This window comes from Drosophila innubila (genome assembly GCF_004354385.1).
Source record: "Drosophila innubila isolate TH190305 chromosome 2L unlocalized genomic scaffold, UK_Dinn_1.0 4_B_2L, whole genome shotgun sequence".
NCBI lineage: Eukaryota > Metazoa > Arthropoda > Insecta > Diptera > Drosophilidae > Drosophila > Drosophila innubila.
The window spans coordinates 3,889,612-3,901,722 of record NW_022995372.1 but is presented as its reverse complement, the minus strand read 5'-3'; the positions used below and the strand labels follow the sequence as shown (position 1 = coordinate 3,901,722).

Genomic DNA, 12,111 nt, shown 5'->3' with positions numbered 1-12,111 from the left:
CATTCCGCTTGAAAATCGGATAAGATTTGGCAAAGCTATGACAGATTGAAGTTTTTGAAAAAATGTCAAGGGAAGAGTATGGAAAAAGTTCGAATAAATAGACAGTGAGAACCAAAAAATTAAATTTTCTAGGTAAGTAAAATTTTAATTAAGCGGCCAAATAATGATCAAAGTGGTATTCCGCTTGAGTTTTGGAAAAGTTATGAGTGATTGAAGTTTTAGAAATAAAGTCAAGGGGAGAGTATGGAGAAAGTACGAAAAAAATGGACAGTGATGACCAAAAAATTAAATTTTCAAGGTTAGTAAAATTTTAATGCAGACTCAAATAAGAGGCCAAATAATGATCATAGCTATATTCAGCATGAAAATCGGTTAAGTTTTGACAAAGTCATGCATGATTAAAGTTGGTGAAAAAGTGTCAAGGAGAGAGTATGGGGAAAGTAAGAAAAAAATGGACAGTGATGACCAAAAAATTTAATTTTCTAGGTTAGTAAAATTATAATGCAGAATTAATTAAGAGGCCAAATAATGATGAAAATGATATTCCGCAGGAAAATTGGATTAGATTTGACAAAGCTATGAGTCATTGAAGTGATTGGAAAAGTGTTAAGGAGAGAGTATGGAAAAAATACGAAATAATGGACAGTGATGGCCAAAAAAATGGAGAATCAATTAAGAGGCCAAATAATGATTAAAATAATATTCCGCTTTAAAATCGGTTGAGTTTTGGCAAAGTTATGACAGATTGAAGTTTTTGAAAAGTACGGGAAAAGTGTGCCTAGGCTCAACATGTAGAGTTGACTCACCTTATCCACCTGTCCGCTGAATCCGCGCATTACGTCGAAGGCCGCACAGACCAGAAGGGCGGTGATCGCGGTCTCCTTGCAGAGCAGGGCTGCCACAGCAAAGAGCAGGGTTGCGGCAAGGGCCAGCCACTGTCGAGGATCGCTGGACTCGCGCCAGCGCATGTGGCGCAGGTAGCTGAGGTACGTGAGCAGGTAGCAGACACAGGCGGCTACGTCCGCCCGACCCACAACCCCCGCCACGGCCTCGGTGTGTATGGGGTGTGCCGCGAAGAGCGCACCGGCGGCCAGTACCGCCCAGAATGAGGCAAGCAGCGTGCGTGCCACACGCACCACCAGCGCGGTGGCAACGCAGTGCAACAGATTGTTGACCAGATGAAAACCCCACGGCGCAAAGCCGCCGGCCATCAGATAGTTGAGCCTGAAGCTCAGCACACAAAGCGGCCGCCAGGAGCCGTGGGATCCGCTGTCCGTCAGCGGCGTGCCCCAAAAGTCATTGCCGAAGCTCCTTTGCCATGCCACGCCCCCGGACACATCCGCATTTCCCAGTATGGCGCGTCTGAAATGAGAAAATATTCACGGATTTTAATATATTTACAAGTTTCGGATTTATTTGGGTATTTATTTAACATAATGTAAGAGATTAATTAAAACAAAACATTGTAATTAAAATGTAAAATAATATTACATGAAATTTACAAACAAAAGTTTGTATGCTATGTAAAGGATAATAATATTGAAGTAATAAATTCACGCATTTTTGACCGTATTTATGAATAGTACTCCAATATTTGTTGGTAGGATTTCGGTAAATCCAAATCAAATCCATAACAGATGAAAGGATTTTTAAAGTTTATAATCATAGCTTAAAAATTAGTATAGATATATGATTTTAAATTTAAAACTACGAAATAATTGCAAGGATTTGGCAAACCTCAAATCAGATCAATAACAGATGCAGACTTTTAATATTTATAATACTAAACTTTGCTTTGATCAAATAAAATTGCTGCTGCTCACAATCTATTGGTATTTTTAATAAAAAAAAAAGCCAAATACTTTATATATTTTTAAATATTACAGAGCAGCTCAAGGAATAAATGCACAATAAAAATGTCCAATAAAATTGCAAACTCACAATTGAATTGAATTTCGAAGCCAAAGCATGAAAATTGATTTTGTCTACGTCAAAGTGATGAGATTGAGATTCTTTGAGCAGAGAATGTTTCTTTGGCCATTGTTGGTGTTGTTGCCTGTTTCCAGCCAATAATTTGTTAGTGAGTAAGGTGAGAGAGTTTCCCCTTTAGGGAGGAAAGCAGCTGCAGCTGCCTCGCATAATTGTGCACTTTTGTTGGGTCCACTCGGAGCTAAAAGGAATGAACGATGCGTCTCGATGTTGCCACTGATGGGCAGCAACAACGACAACAACGACAACATCATTGGCCCAGTTAAGAGTCTGGCACACTCGTGGTCTTTTGGTCTTTGTCGCTAGAATTCACCTGGACACTTTTGCACGCACACCACGAGGACTTTGTAGGATTTTGGTGTGGAGTTCGTGACAGGAACCCAGAACGGAAAGCAGCACAGCTTGTACGCGTTCCATATCACGGGCATTGCCAATGACAACCTTGTTTCTGTCGTTCTTAGACCCTGTACTTTAAATGTCTAAAGCGGCTACTAAATGTGTCAAAAGAAAAATTAATTGTAGCATCAACAGTTGAGTCGATAGAAGTGTCTATCTGTCTCTGTGTACTAACAGATCTCACAAATTTTAAGAGCTAGACGCACTAAAATTGGCATTAAGTCTCCTTTTTCACAAATATGCTTTGAGTTTTTTTTAAAAAGCTACAAACTCTCATAATTCGCATTAATAGTCAGATCTCAGAGACGACACTGTTTATTTTGTTAACTCTCATTCCAAACCCACACAACAAAGGAAACGAATTTCAAGTACAATTTTAATGCAATTGTCTTGAGAATTTACAGATATTATGTGAACTGTAAAATGAATTAGTGCTGAAAATTTCATTTCAATTGTCTAATAAATTTGATAGTTATTCAAGAAATGATTTTGTCGACTTATTAGCTTGCTTGCATATGCATGTCTTTTATTTGCGACTGTAATTTTTGTAAGCAGAAAATAAACATTCTTTTTCAATTTTTAGTTTGTTTTATTTTAAAAAATATCTTTGCTTTTAATTCTTCAAAAGCAAAAATTCTTGATAATAAAAATATTTTGTTTCCGTTGCCTATTCTATCACAAAATGAGTACAGGGTCTCTCACAGTCGTGTTCTATTTTTGGCACTAGTTGATGCTGTTACTGTTGCTGTTGCTGTCGCCATCATTGCTGTGGTGTTTCCCATAAACAAATGCCACTCTAATGCCGCACAAAGTCGCTAGAGCGCCTTCTTGTCAGCTAGTCAGTCAGTCAGTCCGCCAGTCGGTCGCAGTCTGCAATGAAACCATATGCCGTCATAGAGTGTGCCCCGTCCTCGACCTGCTCCTGCCCCTTCTCCTGCCCCTTCTCCTGACGGTGCCCCATCTCTGACATGACTTGAAATTCGATTTTAAGTACCACTGAAATTCCATTGCAATATCCCAGGCATGCCAAAGGCAACCCTAATCCCAAAAATTCTATATATTCTTCCAACTTTTTTTCTTTTCTTTGTGACAGTTAAGGCTGTCTCAGTGTGAGTGTGAGTGTGTGTGTGTGTGTGTGTGTAAGTGAGTGTGTGAGTGTTTGCTCTCCAACGTTTAAATACATAAGTTTGCCTTAAAGCTTAAGCATTGTCGAGAAATTCTTTCTTTAATTCTCAGTTCTTACCTGTCGTCATAGACGAAGCCCGCATTAAGGGTGTTCAAATATAAAACGAAGGCCAGGCCGCAGCAGAGGAGTGAGGTGTAGTCCATGCTGCAAGATAAGAAGTAAAACAAATATAAGAGTTAGTACATTTTATAACACACACACACACACACACACATATATATGACAAACAACTAAATTTATTGATTTGCGTTTCTTTTAAATTGTGTTTGCTTTCTTTTAATAACCCAACCAAGATTTTCTTTATGTTTTCCTGTTAGTTTTAAGAATTTTGCTTTAATATTTTAATTTTGTTAAAAAATGTGTAACGAATTTAAAAGGCAGATACTTTAAAGTTAGTAGAGTCGTCGATCTGTCGACCTATAAAAAAACCTCATTTTGTTAAATAACTGGCTTCGACTTCTCGTCATGTTTATTGTTACTGTGGTCTTAAGTTCCTTTGGAATGAAACGCATTTCACTTATTGGTTATATAAAAAATAAAATAGAAACCATGTTATACGAGTATAATTTATTTCTCAGAGTTTTTCGGCTTTAAAGTTATAATATCTCATATATGTATTATAATAATATTCATTTGTAGATTTTAATGCAAGCTAAAATCGATATTAACTTAATTTTCCTATATATTTACTTATTTTTATTTTTGGCCTGCTAAAGATAACTTTTCTGTCTTACTTCTGCATTATATTTGTCATTAATGTTGTTGTTGTTGTTGTTGTTGCGCCAGCGGTCAATTGTAATGGCTGCTGTTGCAAGAGCAACAATTGCGGCATTGGCTCTTCCTCCCTCGCATTATGGCCAAATGTGCAGGTAGATTGCATTCATGGCTTCCTCTTGGCAGTCGCCAGTTGCCTGTTGCAAGTTGCCTGTTGCAACGTGCTGCTGCCAGTACACATAATGAGCGGCAGTTGGGGCAACAGGATGCTGCCACCATGTTGCTGACTCCTATGCACATTTGTTGCTGCGGCTGCCAACGTCAACATGTGGAAGCATCCCATTCTTTCCTTCTCCGCCTCCTCCTCTTCTTCTCCTTTCCATTCCTTGTTTCGTTTGTTGACATTAAAAGTCGCAACAGTTGCAACTGTTGCAGACAATAAAGGCTGTCTGTGTGTGTGTACTTGTATGTGTGTGTGTCCTCTCTCCTTCATGCCTCTAGCTCTTAATGTACCAAATAATGGACACATGCCGCCTCATGTGCGCTCACCGGGACATTAAGCCGTTCCCGTTGAACGGAGAATCGTCTGAAAGCTTGCTGTCTCTCTATCTCCATCTCTGTCTCTAACTGTCAGTTTGTCTCTTTGTTCCCCCTGCCCTGCTCAGCTGTGTTCTCTGTTCGCTTTTGTGTTGATGTTGGCAGATTTTTAGACTCTGTACGTAAAAAATAAATGTTGGTAACGGGCAGAAATATGTGTGGACGAACATTAGAGATTTGACTTAATGAGCTAGACACACTAAAAACTAAATATGCTATTACATTTTTTAGGAACCCCTATATCTTAGACTAAAAGAGCTAGCCACACCGAACTTGGTATGTGCGATAAAGTGCATTTTCTTTGAAATTTTCATCCCAGTCTATAAGAGCTAGAAACACTAAACTTGTTATGATAAAACCTTTTTAATTTTTTTTTAAATTGATTTTTCAATGAAAGAGCTAGTCACACCAAACTTGATAACAGGTATTTTTATCTATAGCTCATTTAATTATGAACTAAAAGAGATAAATATTTAATTTTGAATTCCAGTATTCTACAAAATAAATACAGGGTGCTCCATAGTCAAGTATACTCGACTGCAGCCTTTTCTAGTAGTTGTTTCTGCATTTGCGGTTAATTATTTTCGTACCCGTCTAAGCCCGATGGCCAGCGACAACACGACCTGTGTCGTCAGGATTTTTCAGAGTGTGGATTGCATATAAAAATCAATGAGATGAGATGAGTCCGGTTGCCAGTTGAGTTCCGTTGAGTTCCGTTGAGTTGAGTTGACTGCCCAACTATGTGCTGCTTTGTGTGGCATACTTTTGGGCGCACAAACATGTATGTAATAAGCAGTTGGATTAGGAACTGCCTCGTTGCCTCGTTGTGCTTATGGGAGCTTAGTTAGTGGCCCAGCAAAGTTCTGTCGGTTAGAGATTTGGCATTATGCACGAGGGCCTCCAAGCGGCTTATGTGCAAATTAGCAGCATTCAATATAACCAACACTCGGCTCCAAAGGGAAGCCAGTTTCTCGTACTCCTCGATGGAGAATAACACACGAAAATTGCTTTGCTAATGAGCCATAATGATGAGCTTTGCTTTTGCTCTTCCATTGACTGTGTCAGCAAGTAAATCTACAAGATGAAGAAGGCAGATGAGAAAGAAGCGAGTGGACAATAACTAGTTAGCCCAGTATATAAAGGGTACAGAGGCTACTGTGTTTGTGGCAATAAATATCAGAGTCTACAAAATTAATTAAGATATTGCTACTAGCAATTTAATGCAAGTAAATTCAAGGAGATAGCTCTAACGCTGCCAACATAAATTATTCAGTTTTTATAAATTTTTTGTCAGTTTTAAATTATTTAATTATTTTCAATTATTTTGTATTATGCAATACTTTTTTTTATATATATTTTTTTTTTTGTTAATTTAAATAAAAAAACCCCAGAATATAAACCCCATATATAAATGGGTTACTTTAAATTTAATTGTTATTAAATAATATTAATTTGGTTTTTAATTTAAATTTATAGCGCTTGCTCACTTAATATTTTATAGCTTTTGTTAAAATGTATTTTAAAAATGCGGATTTGGACTGAATTACTTAGAAATTAAGGCTTTTTACTTTGTAGGACTTAGATTCAACAACTGAAAATTAATTCAATAGGCAAAAAATTTTACAAAATAAAATTAAAACTGTTTAAAAAAATTAAATTTTGCAAATTCATATTGAAATCATTAAAAAAAGTAAATAATACAAAAAATTTTCAAAATGCCAATCCAAAGTGTATTTTAGCAATTAACTACTCGTTTGATAAGTTACTGGTACTGGGCATCTAACAGTCGATCAACTCGCTCGCTGCGCTCTTACTTCTTTGCAATAGGCTTTGTGTGTCTGCCTGATTGATTCGCTTCCAAGCCATTGGCTGGACTGCTTAACATACTCATCAGCATCAGCACCAACATCATTATCATTATCATTATCATGATGATAATCATGAGATACGCTGTCAACTCATTTAAAAAGCCGCTCGCATAGCAATTATCTACAAATAATTGGCCAGCGTCTGCCCATAAAATGAACTTATTGCCACAGACAGACAGAGAGAGAGAGAGAGAGAGAGAGAGAGAGAGAAATGAAGGATGAAGCACGCGTTTATTGTTTGCCTTGGCCTGTTCATACATTTCCTTGATTTTCCCGCACATCATGTGTTACAACTTAACTTTCTTGGCCCACACACACACACACACACACACACACACACACATGGCCAGAGCCTATGGGCCAATTGAGAGCTCAGAGGCAACTGACTTTGGCATCTGGCCATTTTATCGTGCTGGCCATAAATCATGTTTTATTTTTGCAATTAGCGCTGCCACACAATAAATTACGGGCTTTTCATTGTCTCGGTTTCAGCGTTTTTCGTCTTGGCCGCATTTTGTTTGGCTTGTTGCGACACTTGAGAGTTGCCAAGTTTGTTTTGTTTTTAGCCATTTAACTGTTTTAACGCATATTGTTGATGAAATTGCTTGGCCTTTAAAACTGTTGACACAATTTGCCACTCAGCGTATCTAATGGCTGCCAGTTGCCAGTTGCCAGTTTTCCGCTAGCCACTTGTTTTTTATTAGCCTGCCACCTGCACAACTGTCGCTTTGACCCAGTTGCCACAGTTGGTTTTCGGTTTGTTGTGCCTTTGACATTCTGCTATGTTTCCGCTTCCGGTGGCAAGGTGTATGTTGTTTTTAATGTGACTCATGTCACAAAACTTGTGCCCGAAGGTCACCGTCTCAATTTGCAACGCATTCGTATTACACTCTGTCAATCTTGCCCCCTTGTTTCTTTTCCACCCTCCAATCTCATGAACAACATGTAAAGGGGCTGCATTTTCTGCCACTGCCACAAGGTGTGTGTGTGTGTGTGTGTGTGTGTGAGTGTGTATAGGTGTGTGCGCGCTCACTGACTTTGGGGTATTAAAATTCAAAATTAATTGCCTGGCGCGTTTTACGACACAGCGGCGGCAACGGCATCGAAAAATAGCAAGGAATGGAAGAGGGAGGGGAAAGAGAAAGGGGAGTGTCACGGGAAAAAGCAAAGTGAACAAAAACTAATAGGAAATTGCATGGAAGAGCAAACTCGACTGTCAGAAACACTGTAATAATTCTAATAAAACAAAAAATTAAAAAATTAAAAAAACAACATATTATAAAACCATTATCTTGGAATTAATCCAAAAATATCAACATAAGTTATAGCCACAGCAAAGAAGGCCTTCAGGACATAGCTGGAAATACAGAGTTGGGAATACTGACTTCAAATTGGTAAGAAAAACTCCAAGTTTAATTAATAAAATATCAACTAAAATTACGACTGATTCCAAAATAGCAGAGATAAAATCAAAGCACATTTCAAAGTAATTTACAGTTGACTGAAATACTGAACTTACTTTGTCAAATAATTATTTTTTGCAGAAAAACTACAGTTTATAAAAAGAAAACAACTTTTTATATTTAAGTCGGACTGGTTAAAAATTTTAAGCAGTATTACAGCTTTTCTTTTATGTAAAAATTAAAACTAAAATTTAATGTTGGATTCTGTTTTATATCTTTAGAGTTTATGATCCAATCACAATGAAATTTACAAGACATTGTGCCAAAATAGTCGGCTTTGTGTATACCAAATTTGAAGTCTGTATCTTTTAATTTGTCTTAGTTAAATGCTTAGGATATACAGGAAATTGTTTACCAAATCTGGTGTGTCTAGCTCTTAAATGTTTCAGTTCTCAATGTTTCTTAGAACAAATGGTCGCATTTGACAAACTAAATGGTCTACCTTTGTACTTTTTAGGTACAGGGTCTAAAAAAAGGAAAATATATGGAAATTAGAAACTGGCGTCGCACTCGAGAGACTAATAGACGTGAAATTTAAGCGCATTGAATTAATTTCAGTGTCCAATGTCGCACACATACATACAATAGCATATACACCTACTTTAACATGAGGAATGAAGTCATTTGAAGACCCCCTATGGGAGGAATTGGGTAAGGAGTAAGAGAATGGTGTGTATGCTGACAAAACTATAATTAATAGGCGTTTTTATTTCACTTTGGTTTATTATGTATAAAATTAATTATACAGCAGGTCAGACTATGCTAGACCAAAGGGGTTAACTGCCACTTTTTTTTACCTCTTTGTGGGCAGGCAAAAGGACTGCAATACGAAAGGACTCATTTGAAGGCATAAACTAATCATTTGCTACTCAAATTGCTGAGGCATCAAGTCAAATACATACTCGTATTCTCAGGAGCATTGTGAAAAGTGAAAGTTTATTATTATGCGGCAAACACAAAACCAAATGCAGGACTTAACAGGAAAAAAATAGTAAATGGAAAACTGAAAACCGGACATCAAAATAATGAACGGAAAGGCAGTCATTTTGTGTATCCAAGTGTGTGTGTGTGTGTGCCGTTAAAATGCCGAAAACGTTTTAAAAATGAAACGATTACACCATTGCGGCTTGCAAACGACCAAGTTATGATAATGTTTGGCCAACTAAACTCGTTTAGCTTGCCAAATACGAGGCCAAAGAGCCCAAAAAACTGCACAAACTGTGGGAGTGTGTCTATGTGTGTGTCTGAAAGTGTGTATATGTATCTGTGTGCCAGGTAAGCCTGTGAGCAAGTGCACAACACAAGCAAACATGAGCCACCAACCCCACAACTCCACAATGGCCAATGGCCCATTGGGCGCATTGTAAGCCCGAATTCAACTGAACTCGAGTCGACACTGGACTGCACTCTGGGCCTGGTTAACTCCGGTACTTCAATGGTACAAAGGGACTGCTTATTTTGACAAAAGCAACACAAAGATCTTGGTGACTATACACTTGTAAATCGAAAATCATTCTGGATGAGATTCTTAAGCCAAAACTCTTAGTAACTAATTTAATTCCTATTCTTAACTTCAAGATCTTTCAACTACAAACTGTGTCGAAAAACACAAATTCTTAGATATAGTGAAATAAATCTTGATGGTATTTCGTTTATGTTTTTTTTTTTTTTGTGTTTTACAAGATTATCTTATTTTTATTGTGACAGTGTTTGTTATTATCATTTTATTCCAAGGAACTTGTTTTTCAACTTAAAACTTTAAGTGTGGTTGGTATCTCTTTATTTCAATGTACAGCTATGTCTTTTTTAACTATTTATCACATTTTTAAATTAATGTCAAATTTATAAATATCTCTTAAGTAATATTTAATTGAAAATTGGAAAAAAAAATCTCATAAAAATAATATTGTTGATTTTAGAAAATATTCTTTGTTATCAGTGTAGGAGCTAGATCTACTAAAAATAAAATAATCCAAAATTTCATAGCTATGTTTTTGAATTTTTGCACACACGATAAGTATTGTATTCCCAATCTCCCATCAAAATTGTATCACAATCATATAACTTAGAAATTGTTCAAGAAACAAAATTCAGACTGCGCAAGGTAAAAATCCTGTGAAATTATTCTTCTTGTGTATTTTACAGATTATGTACTTTTACAGTCGGGTTCTCTCAATTGCAGTGTTTTCTAATAGTTGTGGACCTGGTATTGGGACTGTGACTGTATTGTGGCACTTGGTTCTGGCTTTGGTGCCCACTGTCGATGCTGTTGCACTCGTAACAATATTTTTGGGTATTTAAAACCTAAAAGCGTTCCGTGTGTCTGTATGTGTGTGCTTGTGTGTGTGTACGAATGTTTATGGCCTCTGCACAGACTTTGGCAGTTTTATGCTAATCACAAAAAGGCAACTCCACCCACAAAAGCCCCACACACACTCATACACACACACACTCATACACTCATACACACACACATGGCATGTGGTGGGCAGTTTCAACCACTCGAGGTAAACTTTTCATATTTTGCCCAATGCAGAACTTTTTGTTGGTTGAGGGATAATCAGTTCACTTATTTTTCCGATTTTCGGTTGGGTTTTCATTCAACTCGTTCAACATTTGCCCAACAATTCATGCAATTGCCCCCCTTTATCTTTCCCTCCTTCCACTCTCTCCTGACGGCTTTCAGTCAGCTATAAAAGTTAACTTCCGCTTTAGTCTTACAATCAGTCGCAGCTGTTTTTACCTATTTAGCATAAATTCCAATTGATTGGGTACATAAAAGATAAGAAGTTTTATTTTACAAAAAAAAGTTATATATCTTGTATATTTTTTTATTTTTTCTAATTTGGTAATAGTTCTTAGTAAAAGTTAAAAGTATGATATAATTATTTATTAAAACACATAAAGTATACCAGCAAATTTATATTTAGCTTATGATTTAAAATGTGTCAATACGTTGTTCACACTTTAACTTTAATTTAATTAAACTTTTTTATTTATTCAGTTTTCGATAAAAATTTATTTTAATAAAATTATATTGTTAATTTAAAAATCTTTCTTTACAGTTAATTGTACCTTTATTTTGATTCATAATTTTGTTTTTTCTGTCAATGGTTTGAATTCGACGTTAAATAAATAAAAAAAGTTTTTATTTGATAAGTCAGGAAATCTTTAAAAAATGTTTCAAATTTCACATTTTGTAAGTGAATGGACTGCATAAGATCTCATTATAATTCAGATATTTAAATTTAAAAAAAATAAATGTCAAGATAATTAATTGACAAACTTCATAAGTATTTATATATGTATAGATGCTTACACTTGGCGACACATTTATAATAATTAGGTAATAATTGGCATCTGTCAATTAACAAATTTCGATACGCCTTTAAGTGGCACACACACACAGACACACATACACACATAAATATGAAACCTCCACCAGACACAACTCAATCCTAGAATGAACCCAACGCAAATTCAACGAACACAGCGAAACTTCAACACTTTGCCGCCATAATTTAATTTAAATGCTCAAACTGTGAATGGTTTAATTATGTATTCACACAGACACTGACACTAAACAGTGAGGAGGGGGGTAATTTAGTTGGTGAAGAGCAAGAGGAAGAGCATTTGATATGCCAAAATGTTTTGGCGCCCGATAAATGAATACCCAAAGAGAGAGAGAAAGAGAGAGAGAGCGAAACTACGAAGCGTCTCGATAATCGTGCACATGCAGACCGCGGATTAGTCAGCGGGTCGAAACGAAGCTGTTTTGGCCTAGTTGTGTGTGTGTGTGTGTTGTGTGTTAATTGAATGCGCAACTGTCGTGCCATCCCACTTTATCACAACACAGGAAGCTCACCTCACTCCTCATACTTCTCTCATCTCCTCTCTT

The 12,111-nt window shown here is 36.7% G+C and overlaps 1 protein-coding gene across 1 annotated transcript in view; it reads right to left on the bottom strand.

Annotated features, from left to right (window-relative positions):
* The window catches only part of LOC117780834 (protein O-mannosyl-transferase TMTC2), a 42,958-nt gene that overhangs the window by 8,358 nt on the left and 22,489 nt on the right, over positions 1 to 12,111 (bottom strand). The window contains exons 2-3 of the mRNA XM_034617505.1: positions 3,629 to 3,715; positions 807 to 1,362 (exon numbers count right to left, since the gene is read on the bottom strand). Of these exons, the coding sequence (XP_034473396.1) occupies positions 807 to 1,362; positions 3,629 to 3,715 (643 nt within the window). The remainder of the gene's footprint in view (positions 1 to 806; positions 1,363 to 3,628; positions 3,716 to 12,111) is intronic.